The following is a 21,502-nucleotide window of genomic DNA, read 5'->3' as shown; positions in this document are numbered from 1 at the left end:
TTTCTCTCTTCGTTCTCTCTTTTGTGATGGTGATGGGTTTTGTGGCTAGTTATGGGTGTGGTTATGATGGGTTTTGTGGCTGGTTGTGGGTTTGGTGGTGATGAGTTTTGTGGCTAGTTGTGGGTGTGGTGATGATGGGTTTTGCGGCCGATTGTGGGTTGCTGGGTTTAATGTCGTTTTGTGCCTAGTGGTGGTGGTGGCAGTGGCTGATGGTGTTGGGTTTTGTGGCCGATTGTATGGGTGGGTTTGTTGGGTTTTTGTGGCAAAGAGGAAGTGAGAAGGAAATTAGTAAAAAATTGAACAATGTTTGGCTTAGATGTAAAAAATAAGAGAATTGATGTAGAGTGAGTTATAAAATAGTGTGTTAAAATAGGTAAAGTGAGTTTTTGAGATGTTAAATGTTAAAAATTTTACCCTCACCATTGTGAATGCTCTTATTTGTTAATTTTCTTATTTATTAAAAATGGAAAAAAAAAAGTACAATTGTATCAAACAAAGAAGTGAGACTTTAAAAATATTAGACATAAACTAAGTAAATTCTAAGAAAAAGCTAAACCAAATGCGCACTAATTTAAGAATTCTATTGAAAAAGAAAAAGAAAATCACTTGTCATCCTTATTATTCTAAAAGAAGGGATTTCCATAGTATACCATGAAATCAAACTTCACATGCCACCCATTCCTACCACTTTTTGTTTTTTGAGGGACCCCATTCCTACCACTTACACATGTTTGATAGTTTAATAGAATGAAGAATAACATAGGGTACGATTTCGTACCCTGTAATTATAATTACATGTAAGTATATTAGCAAATCGAGTACAAAGTAGGTAAGTTTGTTTTGTTTTGTTTTGTGCATGTGTGTGTGTGTGTGTGTGTGTGTGTGTGTGTTTTTTTTTTTTTTTTTTTAAATAACTATAAAAGTGAAACAATTTTGTTAGTTAGTAATGTTTTCAAACTATTTAGGAAACTAGCAACTTGAGTCTTTTAAACTCGATTTCCTATAGCAAATTGAGTTTAAGAGACTCGATTTCTGTGTACTGGCAAAGCTAAGGTGGATTATAAGATCCATGTGGAACTCGAGTATTTAAGACTCAATTTCCTGTTCACCATCTTCTTTCTTCGTTCTTTTTCTCTCTCTTTTTCTTTTTTCTTTTCTCCATCTGCCATCCCACTCCCTTCTTCCAAGTCCCCAAAAGCCCAAGACAGTTCTTCCTTCTTCATCTAAATCCATTTCTCAAAATCCCAAACCCAAATCACGATCTCAATCAGCGCAAAAATCCAAACCCAAAAATCATGATTTCGGCACTAGAGCACCATGGGTTTGACGATCTCAGCACCAGAGGAATATTTTCTGTTGTGGGTTTGTGTTTTCAGTTCTTCCTTCTTCATCTAAATCCATTTCGTGGGTTCGTGTTTTATCAATCAAAGCAAAAACTGTTATGGGTTCGTGGTTCATGTTTTCTGGACCATCTAAATCCATTTCATGGCTTCATGTTTTCTCAATCGGAGCAAAAACTATTGAATCACGATCTCAATCAAAGCAAAAACTGTTGTGGGTTCGTTGTTCGTGTTTTTTGGGTTGATCTGTTAGTGTTTAGTGAGGTTCTGGAGGGAACTCGAGTTCCACGTCGATTTTCTTAATCCACCTCAGCCATGCACCTCATGGAAATCGAGTATTTGAGACTTGATTTGCTACAGTGAAATCAAGTCTAACAGACTCGAGTTGTTACTTTCCTAAATAGTTTGGAAACGTTGCTAACTAACAAAATTGTTTGGCTTTTATAATTATTAAAAAAAAAAAAAAAAAAAAAAAAAACAAAGACACAAAGTAGGTACCTTGAATTACCTTATATTCAAGGTCTATTTAGGATCCGCTTATTTTGGTAAAACTGAAAACTTTTTGTTAAAAGTACTATAGATAAAGATAAAAGTTAGCTGAAATAGTATAATAATACCCATAAATAGTACCAAAAAGTGTAGTGGAACCCATAAATAGTAGCAAAAATAAGCTAAATGATAAAATAAGTTGGCTAAAATAATTTTTGCCAAACAAACACTTAATCTTTTTTTAAGGATCCTTAGTTGTCTTGAAAAAGGAGAATCAGCCAAATCGTAACTAATTTCTTTCTAGTTTGATGAAACTGTCATTTTTAAATCAAATATATACAATATGCAGTAGTTTTATTTATAATATTTTCAATAAAAAAAATTTCAATTTCAACTAAATAATATATTTAAAATTTGTATAATTTGTATACCTCAAAGAAAAAAAGTGACCACCCTGAAAAATGAAATAAAAATAAAAATAAATAAATAAATTGACCACCTTAACCTTTAGACGAATATTTAGTCGACTTCTTCTTTAGTCCTTCATCAACGTCTTCTTGCTTAGTTCCTGTGCTTTGTATTTTTCAGTTCTATCTTCTCTATGTTATTTTTCTCTCTTGCTATTGTTCTGCCCTCCCCCCACATGAATGAAGTTATTAGAGTGTGAAATTTCAATAGATGGTAGACCACTATTAGAATAAAGTGACGAAACAAGTTATTGACTTCACTCTTTCTACTAGACCTTGGACATCATGTAGAAGACTTTAAAGCCTAAATTTTAAATTATATGTGTGTGGGATCCGAGGACTAAAGAGTCTAAATTGAGGGACAATCTTCGTAGTCTAGGGTTAGGAAGGTAAGTAAGTCCCGAGAGCTCCACTTACCCAAGGAGAAAGAGGGAATTAGGACAACTAATAAAGGGCCCAAGGAGAGGATATGGCAACATGGATTAGGATGGTGGGAGGAAGATTCCTAGAGGATATACCTTCCACCTCCGCATTCAATGCCCCCCACCAACTCTATTAGTTGCATTAATGTGGAAATAACCTCTAAACAATGATTTTAGAACTAGCTTCTCCTTCTACCACCTTCATAAGAGCCTTGATGGGACAAGTATCCTTGGAGAATGCTTGGAAACGTACAAGTGGAGGGCCAAGATGCATAGAAAATGGCTATAAAAGGAAAGGAACCCACTTAAAAAAGGGAATGAACATTTTTCAAATACTACTAGAACAAGAAAGAGAACAGTGTAGCACATTGAGTGTAAAACTTGGACTACAATTACATAAAAGAAACTGGTGCTCGGACTTACCCGAGGAGGTTGCTACTCCCAATTGTTGTCTAAATTACGTTCACCTGATATTTTAGGCTCTTTGGCCTTTGACTTAGACATTGGATAGAATTGCACTTGGTTAAACTTCTCACTCTCTATACAAATTTTGTTGTTTTGGCCTAATTAAAAGGCATGGTACCGTTGATCTAAGTGGGCTTGGGCCTTTATTTTTTGAGCACTTACAAATGTTATATTACTTATTGAACTATTGTAATATTCACATCAACTTGTGCAAAAGTTTTTGTCTATTTTAACATAAGAACATATCCTTTTTATTTTACCCAATTACATTTCTTTATCAATTTACATAGCAATAGTAATAATTTAGCTCTGTTTAATTTTTTTATTTTTTTTTATTTTACACAAATTTGGCTAATATGATGTAGGTGAATTTTAGGGTTAAATGTTAAAAAAAAAATAAAAAATAAAAATAATCTTTTATACTATTTTGCATTAAGCTATGCAAGTGCTCTTAGTATGTTTATAATTGATTTATTGTCTAATTGTCTCTTGAGTGGGGCATGTGTTGGAGTGCGGTAGTAATTATTAAAGAAAAAAAATTAGACTATTGAAGTCATCGGGAGTGAGGCAATATATTTACATCTTTTATACATTGAATTCTTAATAGAGCAGCACTTGTTTCAAAAACAAAATTAAAGTATTAAGAAAAATTCATAATGATATGCATACAACAAAAATAATGCAACAATAAAAATTAAATTTGAGTTGAATTTTCATCTTAATCGAGTAATGCTACAAGCACAATATTGGATGAATAATTGCTTAGTAATGTATATAAAAGAGATGTAACTTATAGCATTGATAATAAAACTATTATGTAACGAATTCAAAATATGAAAACTCAAAATGAAATTATAAATCTTTATGTATTTGCATGCATATTTTGTGATGTTGATATATTCAAGTTATTTTATTATTATTAAATTTTATATAATTTAAATTTTTCAGTGATCACCCAAACAAAATTTCCTAGAGCCACCACACACACACATATACATGTGTGTGCATGCGGACACACACACACTAGAAAAGGTATTACATTTTAGCCAACTAAGTCCAAAATTCATCTATATCAACGCATAAAGCTATGCAAAAATACATGGTTACTACAATAACTATGTAAATTTATATTATCATTATTAATTTTACATTTTATTTTTATTATTTTTTTTCTTTACATATCTTGGTAATGAATGAATAGAGTAGATGGTGATTGTTGTCTGTGATGGAAGATACACAATTATTTTAATAAAATGTATTATAAAATAGATAATTTGATATGCAATGTAAAAAAAAAAAAAAAAAAAAAATGTAAAATAAAATAAAAATAAATTTTTATGCTAAAATAGATAGAATTTTTTACATGAGCATGGTAAATGCTCTTATACCTCTTATACCCAAAATGATCGATTTTAGGAAATTACATGTACATGTTTCTAAGTTTTCTTGTTTTCTCGAGTTTAGGCTCGTTTCTTGGATTTTTCATTCCTGTGACCCATCTAATTGAAGCTCTTAGTTTTAAAAACCCCAACTCACATATATGGGTGGCCAGCGTTTTACTAATAAATTTTTCATAATTTCATGATATCATTCCCAATTATGGCTCTATTGTTGGCCCAGTGCATAGTACTAGTTTAAACGAGTTTTAAATACCTACATAGTACTAGTTTAACATTTGCTTTGATCAGATAGTCTAAGTTTTTTTTTGTCGAACTCGATAAATCATGTTCAAACTTGTTCTACCTAAATATTTTTGTATGAAAATTCTGGGATTCACCTTACCTTATTTGGCCAATATTACATCAACTAAAAGCAAATGAATCAGCCCCTTAGTTTAACTTTCTAGCCTTAAATCCATTTCTTTTGTTCCCTAAATTTTCTTGCTTAAGAAAATTTCCTAGTTAGAAAGAATATACTAATTATTTATACAAAGGGATAAATTTGGACGTCAATAGTTTCTCATTCCTTATCTAATGTCTTGTTGAAATGATATTGGCTTTAAACAAACAATGAATCGCCTCATTTTACTCCGCCCATGAAAGTTTACGCATTAATGTGGTGGATATATCAGCATTTTGTTGAGATGCATCCACCACATTAATGTCACTAGGCAGATTTTCTACCCAAAGTTTCTACTTATGATAAAGGTATCTTAGCTTTGTAAGTTACCATTGCTTTTTCCCTTTTCTCGTAAATTAAACACAACAAAACATTACAGCCCTACGACTTGGACTGAACTTAGGTTTCTCCATTTAATAAGTATACAGAATTAAAACCTTTAAGTTCTGACAATGAAAAAACCTACCTTCTTCGGATAAGTGGCAATATTATTTTGGTTTGAATAATAATTAATACTTGACGGATGCAGAGACAGAACGGACTAGCAAGAAAATGATAGTAATCCCAAATACAAGGCTTGGAAAGGGGAATGTAACATAACATTACTATACTCTCCACAAATAATTAAGTACCCAACAAATAGTGAGGTACTTGGCTCTTGGAAAAATTTTAATTCTCTCTCTCTCTCTGGCCTTCATCTACTATTTTTCTTTTTTAATTGGAAAAAACATAGGCTTGTTCCACCTCTTTCCTCATTCATTTGCTTGGCTCCAAACTAAAAATGAAATTTGTAGAAAGAGAGCATAGTGGTATTAAGCAATTACCTACTTTCCATTGCCTGAAAACCCATCACAATGGGATCATTTGTATAAAACATAAATCCCATAACTTCTGGTGTTCTCTGGTTTCTATCTACAATCCCATCTCTCAACCTCTTCCTACCTATCATAAGGGAATTCCCTATCATTTTCAGTGACTTTGAAATGCTGAGGACGCTGGCCTGAGCAATGCAAGTTCCACATTTTGAAATACACCCTTTCTAGATTCCTCACCTAAAATAGTTTTAAGAACACATTATTAAGCATCCATGTACATAGGCAACAAACAAATAATTTAAAACTGAATTATTTAAGTGTACCCAGCGTATAGTGTCAAAAAGTGGGCAAGTCATTCGCACTGCCTTGAGCTTGTCAGTAAGAGCCTGAAGCTTTAGAGGATTCAATGCCAAAGATACCGCCTTCTCCTCATAGTCCTTCATGCTGTACCACATGACACATACATCAGAAGAAAGATAATTGCCATGCATAACTTACTTTTTAAAAGAAGCTCGGTATATAGAAAATTCAAACAAGCAAGCAGATCAGAAAGTGACCAAGACAAATGGCCAATAATACAATAAGTGCAAGGGATCAAACTGCCAGCCAACCAAGACAGCAAGGGGACAGAATTTTACCAAGCACTAAGGTGAATCAATCATATGCAACTTTAGCTTGTCATATATTGAAGAATAAATAACAAGGAATCTGGAAGACTAAATTTTACTTATTACTATTGACCACAGCATTCTCCCACCTAACTCTCAACATTGAAAATGAAGCAGGGGAGTGTTAACTGAGATGCTCCATGACACAACACTATCAAGTATCAACCACGTCATGTCCACATAACTTTTTAAAATGAAGCAGGGGAGTTTTAACCATCATGGCATTCCAACAAGACTTTTGAAACATTCCACCTCAATTGTGAAGTGTTTAATATAGATTTTGCCCACCTAATACATGATGTCCATGTGCTATGTAAATATAATTTAATGCATACCTGCTGACAATCATCTCCTCCCCAAGTCCAGTGGCAAGGCAAAGTGACCCAGCAACCCTAGTAGCCATTTTCTCATGAGGCAAGGTCACCATTGGCAAACCAGCCCACAGGATATCAGTACCAGTGGTATGCGCATTGCATAAAGGCCTAAACAGAAATTTAACTTCAAATTATTCAAGGAACAAAGAAACAAAACTAATTTAACTTTCAAGAACAGAATCAAAAGGAATAAAGAAGGGAATAACATTACGTGTCTAGAAATAAATCAGCTAAACCACTTCGTCTTATATGTTCACTTTTCATAGCAACATCTGTGAAAATAATTTGGTCTGGTTGCACCCCCTGTGCAATAGCATCTGAATAAAGTCATCAGTCATTAGTAAGGGCCCCCAACAGATGACATTCAACAGAACACACCAGATGTACTTCATAGAGATAGGGACAAATGAGATGAAAGAGTGATAAGGGGTGTGCTAAATTTGTGTAGCAGGATATAAATCACAGAAGAGCAGCAGTATGCAAGAAGCATGTGAAAATAAAATTCAGGTACCACATACATTTGCGAAATTTCATTTCGCCTGCAGCTGGGAACCTGAGAAGCCAAAGTGCACTGTTGGGTACACGTTTTAGGATATTGCACCTAGAGGAAGGGGAAGAAAAAAAAAAAGAATAGTTAGACACCAAACTGCAAACAACTACACACTGAAACATGAACTAAAAGGTTTATCCTGATATTACCAAGTGTTTACGATTTCAGGATCCATTTTATACAACTGATTGAAGCATGCAAATATAAATTTATTTTCAGGCAGACCGTAATCTGATCGCTTGTGCGGGCAGTTCGAATCCAGCACATCCAGATTTTTCTGAGCACAAAACAATCAATGAAAAAAAGAGACTCAGGTTCCTTGCATCACTGCACAGGTAAAATATACTACAAAGCAAAGAACATGATAGAAAGTTTGCTATATTGTAATCTCAGAGAGACTGACCTGTTTATAGTCATTTACAAAGTAGCAATGAGGAAGATGGACAAGCTTTTCAGAATAAATATGCGAGAAACATAGAGGAGAAACAAACTGAAAGCAAAGAGACAGCATATCAGACATGTAACATAGAAAAGACTACGTAAATTATCTAATAATGAGATTGTGGACCATTTCCCACCTCATCAGTGATCAAGTAATCTATGTAAGTCGCCCCTGTGGTCCCAGGGAACCCCATGTATGAAACTTGAATAGGTGCAGGCTGCATGGCAAATATTTCATTTCTGGCTCCCTGCATAGTGACAACCATCACGGTATTTTAATGCCAGAATTTCAAACTTAAAGATGATTTTTAGTTTTTCCTACTAGGGAAAGAGAGTATAATTTGATCATCAATACAAGCAGGATTGCAAAATGACATAAAAGCAGAAACATCTACTTGAGACCAGGCATAAATTTAAACCTCATCTATGTCACTTTTCTTAAGGAAAATAAAATGAATGTGGAATTTCCCATATATATAGACTATTGTGACCTATCTTGATTGATATTCCCATGAAGCCTCAAATAAGGATAAATAAATAAATAATAAGAGAAAATAATAAGATGCAAGGAGCAAAAAGGAAATTTTATTTTAATTTAGTTTTATTTAACTTTAGAGGTCAAATTGTATTTTTACTATTGGTCTATTGAAATTTATTTTAAATCTCATTAGCTGATTAGGCTATTAGTGTTTTATTTTAATTTCGCAGCTTTATTTTTGTAATTCAAGTAACTTAATGTTAGGGTTGGGTCTTAGTAGTCTCTACAAGTGCATAATTGTAATCCAATGGGGACAACTTATGATCGATGAAAAAAAAAAACACCTATGATCACTATGATCACTTGGTGCTGATTCCAGGTTACCTATGAGATGATTCGTAGGTTTTCTATCCCCACTTGATGCTGACTCCAATGGGATAGTTTATCATTGATGAATAAGAAAACTTTGCTTGCTTGGTGCTGATTTCAGTTTACCTAAGCACTAATTCCTAGGTCTATTTCACTTTTCCATCTGTTTCCCACAAAATCCTTTGGAACCTTTTTTTTTTCTCTTGGTTGCTACAACCAGCCATTAAGGTTAACCACTTTTTTTTTTTTTGCTACATCTGGAGGGGAAAAAAATTGAATGCTTCAGAAGATAATTTAAAAATATACCTTGGTATAACCATTAAGGTTGACAAGGACATGAATCTTATCCTCATTTATCATCTTGGCAATCATATCCGAAGTCATGGCTGAGACATCGACAAAGTGCTCAGCTTCAGACTGAGTACGCTGTCTCCACTCAGTACCATCATTTGGACTCAAGGCATAACAAAACACCTATGAAGGACTTGTTAGTTGCTGCAAGGTATGAAAAAACGAAAACCCAGACAGCATTACATAATGAGAAATAAAAAAATATACAAACCTCAACATTTTTTCTGTTGTGCATGCCAAATACAGATCCCATTAGGTGTGACAGAGGGTGATTACCAAAGTCACTGCTCACGTATCTGGACAACAATAAAGATTCTGATAAGAAAATATGTATGACACATGGAATTTGCACACAGCTGTGCACACAAACATCTAAAAACATACCCAACCCTTAGTCTCTCATTTCCACCATCACGCTTAATATGATTTAGGGCTGGATGGTTGAAGGGAGGAAGTGCAAACCGAGATGCAATTAAGGAGCAGTGCGCTGCATATTTACGGCTGGAAGAGGGAATACAAAATAATAATGAATAAATGAATGAAATTCTTGAGTCCATTCCTGTTAACAACAAAATTGGGAAGATACTGGTGATACCTAATTTCAAGTGCAAGCAGTGGGTCAATGGGATATGCTATTGCATGAAAAGGCTGCACACTAGGAAGAACAGACATCTGAAAAGAGAATGTCATTGAATCATTAACTCTGATCAACTAAATTAACTAAAGACAATAAAATCCATAAAAAACAAAAAGTACACAGGACAGATTGGTTCGGACATTGATCTGCCTCCTAATAATCCCTTCAACTTCAGCAAACATTCTATCACGATCCTCCCAACTGCAGACGCACTGGAACCAATAAAATAAAATTACCTTAGTCTTGGCATTACAAATATATGATTATAATTAAACCTTGGCAAATTTATTGATTAGGTTGGCTTTCATAAGCCAACATGGCACAAAATTACAATGAAAGCAGGAAACATATTTCTGTTTGAAGAACTGGAGCATCTTTTACATCTAGTCAATGTAACACACACAACACTTTCATATGGCATAATAATATGTATGAAACATTGGAACACAAACTCATGAAGGCAAATCTGTGATCATAAAACACCAAACTATTGCCAATAACATGAAAGAATAGAAGAAACAAACACCATTTCAGTAAGTCCAACAAACAGTAAGACCATATTAGCCTTTAATCACTAAGAGTGATACCAAATCATTGATCAACCAAGAAAACATGCATGTGCACATGTTCAAATTATAATGTTTCAAAAGGCTATATATATATATATATATATAGGATTGGGGTTCAAGTTACACCTAGTGAGAAAAACAAAAGGTGAAGTCAATATATTTTTAGAACTATTATTAAACCATCCAAGCAACTTCCAAAGTTTGAAATGACCGTTTTAACAGTTTGATCATGTATTATTTCATATATAAAACTCTCTTTTATTTTTTGCTTAGAAATGCAAAATTAATTGATAATGAAGATTACCTTATGTTCCCAATGATGAACACAAAGTAGCATAAAAAATATCAAGTGGAAGATCTAAGACAATCTTGGAACTCTAAAATGGAAGACAGTGAGTAAACCCCAAACCAATTCCTTCCACACAATCCACATCAACCAAGCCGGCACCAAGTTCCAAACATCTGACCCATGTTTCCCAAACCAATTTCTCCAACCAAATAATAAAGTTGCAAGTTGCAACTGTCCCCAGCATAAGCATAAGATAAGCAACATCCCAAGGGGATTAAGCGCATTTATACAAACCATTTAATTTTCTTTCAGCAGTTACTCTATGCAATCTAAACAAAAGTCATCACAACAACCACGCAACATGATTATCAATTTTGATAATACCTGTAATGAATGAAGAAGGTTACAAGTAGCTTCAGGAAAGTCAGGTCGAAGAAGCAATGCTTGCCTATAGCTCTTTATAGCAGCCTCTACATGTCCACTGCATCATATATAAATCAAATAATTAGTGTCACATCACAACTGCACTGATTCAATTTCACAGTGTCAGTGCAACTGAGTATCACCATTCTTGCTTTTCCCAACCAGAAAGGCATTAAATTTTGACTGGGTTTATCATATAATTAATAGCTGGTAGTGCATATCTAATGGTTCGTTAAAAGAACAAACAAGGATGAAACTCTGCACAAGAGTGAAACTGTCCTTCAGGAATGTTATCTCTTCAGTCATATATGAACTCCTCGGAAACTACTTCATGCTATTGTATGTATCTAAAGAGAAACTTATTAATAAACTTTAGGTATTTAAAAATATATATGGGTTTGAAGAAAAAAGATAAGGCCTTCACAAACTCAAGTAAACAACATTGTGATGCTCATTGTTCGGGTTACAATGTCACTGTGACAATACTAAAAGATCTTTAAAAGAAAAAAATGTAAGAGCCAAGTAACTGATACAGCAAAGGAAGAAAATAAACCCAAATGGTGTAATACCTTTTCCTATGTATTGAATGTAAGTTTTCAATAACACCACATCACCACCATTTGGGAAAAAATTAATTGAACAACTAAATGTCAAGGAGGTAAGCCTCCAAGAAGGTCAGAACTTTATATTGAAATATCCACCAAGCCCCACATAACTAAGTAAACCTACTAATCACTGCCAATCCCATATGCCGAAATCTCCATTGAGATTCTCAAAGTGGTATTGGCAACGCTATTTGGGATACTGAAACTGCATAAGTAGAGAACAGAGTAAAAAACAGAGGAACTACACCTGTCTTTATACGCCGAAGCCAAATTTGCATGGGCCTCAGCCATAGTTGGTCGGATTGAGACTGCATGCACATAGTCTTGTATTGCTTCATTTACTCTACCAATCTCCTTGTAAGTGTTTCCCCTATTGACAAGTGCATCAGCTGCCATTGGATCAATGCGGAGAACCTCATTGTAGCAAGATATAGCGTCTGCACAATTTCCCTGCAATTGAACACACATGATAAACAAGTTGGAATTGCAGAAAGGAAAAGAAATTCAGCAGAGTGACAGGATGGACTGTAGGGCAGATATCCCCATTCCTCTAATAGCTTCTCACTTGGCTTTCTATTCATCTTAGATTATTATTATTATTATTATTATTATTAATTATAACATAGGGAACCTTTCTAAGAAGAGCCCTATAAACTCTCTTCTAGCTAGGAAAACCTAGAGGCAACTGACCCCACCTGCCAGAATCAGTTTCTAGGTAATACAGGGGCATTCACCCTTAGCTGAGTAATTTATGCCCTCACTTTACAGGTCACTCTAAAACTACAAACCATCTTCAAGAGATCCATCTCCTACTTGACAAAAAATGATTCAGACTTGGGAGATCAAGTGGCTGGTTGTGGCAATCAACATGAGTTTGCAGATATAATTTGGTACCCTAGTCAATGCAAAGCAGTCTATCGTATCGACAATCATGTCTCCACAAACACATATGGGAATAGTCTATACAATTTAACCTCATTCCACCCTATATATTTACTCAAACTGGGCTCTATCAGAACCTTAGGTTAGGCAACAAGCATTTACCTACTTCAAATCTACCATATATTATCCATCCTAATCAGTTTGCATTTTATTTCTGTTCTTAATGTTAGTAACTTGAGTCTTTGATGGTTATGCATTTCTCTTGTATGATTCCTATATATATCCATGCAAGATTAAATCTCTTTTCTATGGTTTTTCTAATGAAGTTTCTCATTAGAAATAACAAGAAAAAGGGAAAAAAATTCATTTCTGTAGCACTGTAAGAATTACATATCAAGCTTCATACTCTGGCCGTAACTACCTGTTGCTTATATATTATGGCAAGATTGTTAAGAGGGGCCGACAATCCAGTTGTTGCATTCAATGTTGCCTTGTAATACGAAGCAGCAGCAGCCACCATGTTCCTGCATATTAAAAAATGACTACTGAGAAAACCTTAGTGTTCATCGCCATAAAATCCTAAAATCAGTTGTTATGATATTTATTTATGAGCAAGACTTAGGTACTATTCCTTAGTTTCCCCTTTTAAGATTCTGCCATGTAGATTTTTTCTCATGAGATGAAAGTGTATTTTTTAGTTAAGTAACCACATGACTGAATCTTAAGAGGGGAACTTAAGATACAGCACCTAAGGTACTGTACCTAAGTTTTGTCCTTCATTTATACATTACCAGGAACCCAATTTATTGACACTAATACAAACATTTGTGAAGAGATTAGTATCACATACCACTCCATATAAATATTCCCAAGGTTGGTAAGTGCTTCTGGATGGTTTGGCTGTAATCCAAGGCATTGCTAAACAAAGCGACAAAAAAATTGAGTGAAAATGGCACCAACACACACCAAAAAAAAAAAAAACTGTTCATGATAAAACCCAGAAGGCAACATGAGATACGAGCATACATTGTAGCATAGGATTGCTTCATCCACTCTACCAATGTCTTTCATAGCATTACCCTTCAAGAGTTAAATAAATTGAATAACAGTTAACAAAATTATAACAAAAGTTGTGAAAAAATTCAGAGTCCACATTAAAAATTTAACATAAATGAGAACCAACCAAATTATTATAAGCCTCCAAAAATCTTTGATCACATGAAATCGCTTGCTTATAATGGAGGATTGCCAAATCCAGTTGGCCTTGCTCATAATAAATACTTGCCAAATTACCTGCATCATATGACACAATTTATTATCTGCTCCAGCTACTTCACTAAAACACAAAATAAATAAACAGCGCAGGGATAGAGGAGGGAAGGAGGCAGGCTGTTCATTTATCAGAATGCAAAAACATATTATCACACATTAATGTATGCTTATCAGAGTACCAAGCAACATCCAAGACCTAATATGACAACCAGACATGGGGATATAAGAAAGGGATGGATGCAAGTATGAAGTCTCATATGTAACAAAACTAGAGGCAGAAAAAAAAATAACATCTACATGACACCACCATCATAACACAATCTGTTGGTCAAGTAATGAGAATAATTTACAAATGCAAGAATACAACTACATAATACAAAAGAACTCACCAAGAGCCACTGCAAAATTAGGTCGAGTCTGAAGAGCACGCTGATAACACACAATTGCCTCTTGAGGCATTCCTAAAGCCTGTAAACGGCAAAAAAAAAAATCTTGTTTTTCTCCAATACCAGTGCAGGCACTTGCAGCTACCCAACCTTACTGGCAGAAGACATCACAGCTTACCTTATACACGTTCCCAAGGTTTAGATAGGCATCTGGAAAGGTCGGTTTGTGTTTCACGGCTTCCTGAAATTCAATTATAACCAAAGAAAAGGGGGAAATGTTAGGGGGAAAAAATTATATATATATATATATATATATATACACACACACATATATATTCTCAAAATTATCCATCTCATTTGTATGGATCTTCTCCTAAGAGAACTGATGAGCAAAAACAAAACAAGGTGGTGGCACATTGATGCAGGGAGCATTAAAACCAAAATCTTAAATGAAGTTGGTTCTAATGCTCCCTGTAAATCTTAAATGAATTTGGTTTTAATGCTCACAGCATCACACGTTTTAGGTAGACAACTAATGTCAATACTCCAAGTCAAAGCAAAGATATCAATGCTAATCAAAAACGAGATCAAGCATACCTTATAATATTGAAGGGCCCTGTTAAGATCTCCAGACTCCATAAAAAGAGCAGCAAGGTTTGACCACGCAATAGCAAATGTTGGCTGTATTTGCAGAGCCTCAAGGTAGCAGCTGTATGCCTGCACAAAATGTTAGATTCTGACAATTTGCAGTCTTGGAGATGGAAGTTACAACAAGACCAACCATCATCTGAGCCCTGGCCTGTAGATGACAACTTGATGTCTGTATTGAACTGTGAATTCCAATACAGTTCGATACATGAATTATTTCCATCAGTAACTTTACTGGAGAAAGGAGAGACAGTATAAAAATCTAAATATGGAAGAAGTCCTTCCAGGAGACTATAGAAGAAACCATTAGTACTTAGACAACATATAGGGAAGACAAGGAAAGTTTGGGCCAGGTGTGCATCAACTCAAACTGAGTAAGTTGATGAATCACTTCCAGTGTCACCATAAAAAACAGATAGTTCATCAATATCCTAAATTCTTTATCTCATCTAATATAGCACGGCAGTTGAAGAAGACATAACCTAGACTGATGCTGCAAAGTACAAAAGCCCATAGCTCAAAAATCTAAACTTCTTTTCTCGTATTAATCAGGGACAAGCCATAAAGAGGTGCACTTTCCCCTTATATGGGTGGCAGGTGGTTTTGTATAAAGAGATGGTAGGATCTTGAACATAGGTTTTTTTAGCAAGAATAGTAGGATCTAAAACAAAACACTGCATTTACATTTCATTTTTCAGACTTACTTCTTGTACCAATCCCTGTGCTTTCATTATATTCCCAAGATTGCTATGAGCATCTACCTGCATGCCAAATGGCACATTGAGGTTAATATCCAAATTTCACCAAAACCAGAATGTCATGCCCCATTTGGTTGCTGAAAAGGCAAGGCATGATAAAAATATTGGTAATTGATATTTCAAAAATTAAAGAGGGGCTCAAATTTATAGGGGGGTGAAAACAAAACAAGATAAAAAATTACCAGGAGAGGGTTAAGTGCAAGTGCTTGGCGACAACATTGTGCCGCCTCATTTAGTCTTCCTTTTAGCATATACGCACTACCCAAGTTCGACCAAGCATCACAGAAATTAGGTCGCAGCTGCAGAAAGTTAAGCACAAATAGAAATCAATTAACCACCAAAACTGGATGCCAACGCACAAGACAAGGACAGTACAGAAATACGAGCAAGATGTATAAAGATGTGCATTATATAAAAATATCAGATTAGAACTAGTTATAGAAAATGCATAGTCTATATCAAGACTTTCTTAAAAAGAATTGAAATCTTAGCACCATACATTTAGAAGAGGAAGAGAGCAAGATAATTTACTAAAGAATCATCTTACATTTTCTATAACCAAATTAATGCATTAAAATCATTACTTTTACAGGCTATAAGATATGTAAAAATTTTGGGTTAACTTACTAATTCTAACCTGTTGTGACACAGAGATAAGTTAGGGCTATTTCTACTTGGTTTTTTTTTTTTTTTTTTTTTTTTTTTTTTGTGTGGGGGGGGGGGGGGGGGGGAGGGGGGGGGGGAAGGAGAAGGAGCTAGATGGTCAGCTTATGCATGCTCCCCTAGACAAAGGTCAGACAGAAATGTTTCCCCTTCCTCTATAATATGACAAATTGAAAAATCACATAGAACTCTTTCTTTATGAGGCATATCATATTTCTTGAAGTATGCTTGTGGACCTTTTTTTCAGATAATTAAAAGAAATTTCATTGAAAAAAAATTTACAAATACAAGACTTTCACATGATGGGAAATCACAGTCAAATGCAAGTATCTAGAAACTCAAGGAATTAACACTAGGGAATGATGCATAAAATAACCATCTACAACACAACAACCTGCCGATAAGAGACAGTGAAGAATAATTGCAAATTGTAGTGTTCACATGGCCATGAGAACACTATCCTGACATCAAGCAACACAATAGCAATCACCTTTCAAAAGACATACACTAGTGCAGTTCTTTTGGGAGAATAGAATCCTCAGTTTTGACATAATAGTCTCCTCTCTCTACATTTAGGCTATGTTTAACTAAAAGGATGAATGAAAGAGACAATTTATTTTCTCACCAATGTTTTTTAAACAACCAACCACCAAAATGGAGGCAGCTTTCCTTACCCACATAACTCACAAAGAAGTTTTTGTGGAAAATACATGAAATAGCCTAAAGAATTACAATTGAAAAAATATCTACATATAAAGCAACTCTATGAAGGATGGAACAGGTAGTGCTAGCAATTTATTTCGTTGGAAAAGTATCTAGAAGGTGAAAGCTCCTTTGAAGATCGCTTTTTTTTCCACTTGGAAAGCTGCTAACAGAAAGATTCTCACACTGGATAATATGAAGAGGAGGAATATTAGTATTTTCAACAAGTGTTGTATGTGTAAGAGTGATGGTGAATCAGTTTGTCACCTACTCCATTGTTCTTATGCCTATAACTTATGGACGTTCGTATTCAGCTTGTTTGGAGTATCCTCGGTTATGCCTAATTGGTTCATTGAATTATTGGGTTGTTGGCATGGAGGCATTTGGTGTCATACTGCATCTTCTATCTGGGGGGCTATCCCTCATTGTATTGCGTGGACTATATGGAGGGAGCAGAACAATTGGATTTTTGAAGGGGAGGAGTGGTCTATCATTGAGTTGGGCATCTTCATCTTATCTTTGTTTAAGTGGATAACTGTGTTGAGTGGTCTTTCTATATCTTCTTTGTTCGATTTTTTAGATTTATGTAGTTTTTTATAATGCCTTGTTCCCCATTGTACACTCCCTGTGTACCTGGGTAACTGCTTTCTTTGTTGTAACCATTAAAAAAAAGAAAAGAAAAAATTCAGTGAAGTTTTTATTTACCGATCAAAAAAAAAAAAAAGGAGGATGGAACAGAGTTACTAAGACCCAATATAAAAGACCACTCGTAAAGAGAACTAATAAAGCATGCTTGCAATTGAGATGATGTGCACCCCACATCCTCAAAAGTATGTCAATTACATTATGAGCTCATTGGCAATAGGCCAATAGTTCTTTATCTTTTTTTTCTTTTTTTTTCCTCTCCCCTTACACTTTCTCATTATATGAAACTAATAGCTTCTAAACTAGTTTTATTATTTCGATATATTGTATGCCTTCCAACATTTTTTTTTTTTCTTTTAAACAAAAAATTAGCAATAATATGAATTTCAAATATTTCTTTATAGATCAATTAATTAAATTATAAACACCACATCATATACTAAATTTTCAAGAATTGATGTATCATCATGTCCATATCATGTAGTATACGTAACCCATATCCATATTGCTGCTTCCTAGTTTGGGGGGAGGGGGGGGAGGGGGGGAGGGGGGAAGATTTTTCTCACTTAAATGATAAAAATGATGAGATTGTATTATGACATGAAAAACATAGCAAGCCTAAAGGTGACTTCCAGGCTCTATGCATACATTCCAAATAAGAAACTGTACAACAATTGAATAAACATGTGGTAAACATATACTAAGAAAGTCCTACTCCAGGAATTCAGGCATGCATTTCGGAAATCAATCAAGAAATAACAAAACCAGCACAAAACGTTTAGTACATACCAAAATAAATAAATAAATAAATAAAATACAAGAATGTAAACTTCAAGGCCATATTGAGGAGAAGTATAATGTCCAAATAAGAAAATGGGTTGACAGTGTACACAAACCTCAATGGCAATCAAATAGTAGCGAATTGCAACTTCAAAATTGCCCTTTTCCTGCATCCATAGGAAGGAAAAGAAAACCCTCTATGAGTACTTGAATTTATTACAACAGCAAAAGATATTTACATCAACAAATCAGCTTCAACATAGGAGCAATAATGCACCTTCCATGCATTTGCCATGTTCCCATAACACTCGGCAAAATGCGGCTCAATTCGAAGAGCTTCCTCGTTCTTTGCAATACACATATCATAATCATGCAACTGCAAAAAAGAGAATAGAAACATATGACTAAACATTAGCCAGTCACTAAAGACATACACAACATGGTATCAACCGCTTCAACAACCACATTACCTGATAATAGATTGCACCCAAGAGTAGAAGATTATCGGTGCGCAATGGATTCCTCTCATAAACACTAGAGCAAAGCTCTAGTGCCTGCTTATAGTTTCCACCATTGTACAAACGATGAGCACGCAAAAAGTGCGAGTCCTCATCAACAACTACACAATCGAAATAATTGCATCCATTAGCCACAACCAAATGCTTTATCAAAATTATCAGCAATCTTAGGACACAAAAACTTTCACAACTTGCTAATATGGCAAGTTTTGATTCAAGCAACATCATTTTCACATGGGCCACCAATCTTTTTATCTACCAATCAGAACAAACCACAACAGTTGTGAAAAATTGTCATTAATTTATAAACAAAACTACGATCACAACCAATTTCACAATCCGCTGTAGTGGTCGACTGTGATTGGTGGGCAAAAAGTGCCGGGTCCATGTAAATGATAGTGGGCAGACAACGTCCACCACTCACAGTCGACCACTTCAGCATGCTGTGAAATTAGGTGTAAAATAGGATGTGTCACCAGATTTATTATTAATTTATCGCAAGGAAAATTATAAATCCCAATCCGAACAGCTTATCAATCAGCCATTTCTCAAATACAACAATCAACTCTACTACTACATAAAATAAATAAATAAATAAAAAATATTAAAAAAAAAATCCTCTCTTTCTTATTGATGGAACAGTAGCCCCAGCCCAAATGTGGGGTCCACAGCCCATTCAGATACAAAATTATATAAGTCACTAGAAATAATTCTTATTTTTGATTTTTTTGGGTCATCAAGATTAACATTTTGCAATGAACCAAATATTAAAAGTAGTTCTATAATCATAATACCCACTGTGTGTACTGCCCAAATATGTGTGCGATCAAGTACCGCAAATTTTGAATTTAAAAAAACAAAAATAAAAAAGTAGAGAGATCAGTTTCTTTAAGCAGTGAAATTATTATTATTATTATTATTATTATTATTATTATTATTATTATTTAAATGTATAATATAAAAATGCAAATTTAAAAAAAAAAAAAAAAAGAACCTTCGTGAGAATCATGAGGCTTGTAGGGGGCGAGGCTGAGCGAGGAGGGCTCGGCCTTCACCTTAAACTGCTCGTCGCGATCGGTGCGCACCGAGATCATGTCGATCAATCAAGATCGAATCAGAAGGTGGAGAATCGACACTGTAAAAACCTGAGAAGCAGAGGATTAAAGTGAAGAAGAAGAAGAAGAAGGGTCTCGGACAAAAAAAAAAACCTAAAAAACCACTTTAAAACTTGTTTAAGGTTTGGGTTTTTTGGTGCGAGAGAGAGTTTTCATTCTTCTGAGAGAATGAGAGTTTTTCGTTGCAGTGTGAGTTTAAATAAGGTGGGGCGCCTGGGATGGAGGCTTCTGGGCCGTTTAGATCAACGGTGGAGATGCTTCTGTTAGGTGTGTCGGAGATTCGGTTATTACTGACACGTATCTAGAGATGGTACTTTTGTTGGTGTTGAGCTGTATGTATCATATTTCTCCTCAATTCATATCGTATTTCAAGTTTCATATTCTCTATATTTGGTAGGATGTTTCACTATATTCTTACCTATATATCCCTACAATAAAAAGAAAAGAAAAGATAAGTTAACTTATACATGATATCTCGATAGTTTTGTAGCTTAATCGGTATATATATATATATATATATATATATATGAGTAAAGTACATATTTGGTCTCTATCCGATACACCATATTTTAATTTGGTCTTTAACCTTTTAATTTTGTCAATTTAGTCATTAACCTTTCAATACCATATTTATTTAGTCCTTACTATTATTTTTTGAATGAAAATTGATGACACATCTAAGGTCAAAATAAAAAATTAGCTTTTATTAATGTGACAATACATTAAAATTTTTTTTTAATTGTTTGCTATGTCATTAATTTTCATTCAAGATGTAACAACTGTGACTAAATTGATATGACACTAAATTGTTAGGGACCGAACTAACACAATTGAAAGATTAGAGACCAAATTGAAATATGTTATAAATGATAGGGACCAAATATGTAATTTACCCTATATATATCTGAAAATTACTTAGGAGAAAGTTTCACACACATATACACTTAAATTAGGTTAGAATAGAAATTTTATCTTATATAAAAATAAATAAATAAATAAATAAAAGAGTAAACAATTATAGAATGTGATTTTTTTTTAAAAAATGATGTTTACCATTACAAGAAAGGTAGGGGTGGCAAAATTGAACATGACTCGTGAATCCGACACGACACAACACGAAATTAGTAGGTTATGGGTTCATGTCATATTCAGGTTGACACGACTAACCTGTTTAATAAATAGGTTAGGTTAGTGTTCAACATATGAAACTTGTTTGACCAGTTTAACCTATTTAATTAAATGACATTTTACCAATATACCCTTCAAACCCTAAGTATATAAACTTATGAGTTGTTGTGTGTGTTTTTTTTTTTTTTCCTTTACATATTGTGATTGATTATTTGCGATATTGAGATATGTTTTAGTTTTGAATGATTATTTATGATGCAGTTACTCGTTAGTTTTGAATTTTATATTAAAAATATTTATTTACTTGTTTTTTTTTATAAATTTTTTTTTTTCATTTTGATAAAATCTGATAAACAGGTCAATATGACTGGCCTGTATAATAAATGGGTTGTGTTAGGGTTGAAAAATCTTGAC

The 21,502-nt window shown here is 34.2% G+C and overlaps 1 protein-coding gene across 3 annotated transcripts; it reads right to left on the bottom strand.

The window, feature by feature from the left end:
• Positions 1-5,829: 5,829 nt before the first annotated feature.
• On the bottom strand, positions 5,830-20,257 carry LOC126717638 (probable UDP-N-acetylglucosamine--peptide N-acetylglucosaminyltransferase SEC). Of its 3 annotated transcripts, XM_050419470.1 has the most exons (28): positions 19,840-20,257; positions 18,798-18,946; positions 18,605-18,703; positions 18,444-18,494; positions 15,720-15,836; positions 15,484-15,540; positions 14,729-14,848; positions 14,310-14,372; positions 14,135-14,213; positions 13,657-13,766; positions 13,500-13,553; positions 13,324-13,391; positions 12,895-12,997; positions 11,839-12,041; positions 10,948-11,044; positions 9,846-9,917; positions 9,664-9,740; positions 9,453-9,569; positions 9,280-9,364; positions 9,024-9,191; positions 8,008-8,118; positions 7,833-7,919; positions 7,579-7,706; positions 7,398-7,480; positions 7,091-7,196; positions 6,841-6,987; positions 6,161-6,281; positions 5,830-6,074 (listed from the first exon to the last, which is right to left on the bottom strand). In XM_050419470.1, exons 1-28 carry the CDS (start codon positions 19,937-19,939, stop codon positions 5,961-5,963), a joined length of 2,886 nt encoding a protein of 961 aa, XP_050275427.1. In that variant the 5' UTR covers positions 19,940-20,257; the 3' UTR covers positions 5,830-5,960. The 3 variants fall into 3 exon arrangements, with proteins under 3 accessions (XP_050275427.1, XP_050275429.1, XP_050275428.1); XM_050419472.1 differs by lacking the exons at positions 15,720-15,836; positions 18,444-18,494; positions 18,605-18,703; positions 18,798-18,946; positions 19,840-20,257 and adding an exon at positions 14,913-14,961 and having other exon boundaries at positions 15,484-15,541; XM_050419471.1 differs by lacking the exons at positions 15,484-15,540; positions 15,720-15,836; positions 18,444-18,494; ... (1 more) ...; positions 18,798-18,946; positions 19,840-20,257 and adding an exon at positions 14,913-15,472.
• Positions 20,258-21,502: the final 1,245 nt, after the last annotated feature.

This window comes from Quercus robur, chromosome 3 (genome assembly GCF_932294415.1).
Source record: "Quercus robur chromosome 3, dhQueRobu3.1, whole genome shotgun sequence".
In the NCBI taxonomy this organism is placed as follows: domain Eukaryota; kingdom Viridiplantae; phylum Streptophyta; class Magnoliopsida; order Fagales; family Fagaceae; genus Quercus; species Quercus robur.
Note: the sequence above shows the minus strand (reverse complement) of the source record. Positions and strands in the feature narration are given on the sequence as shown.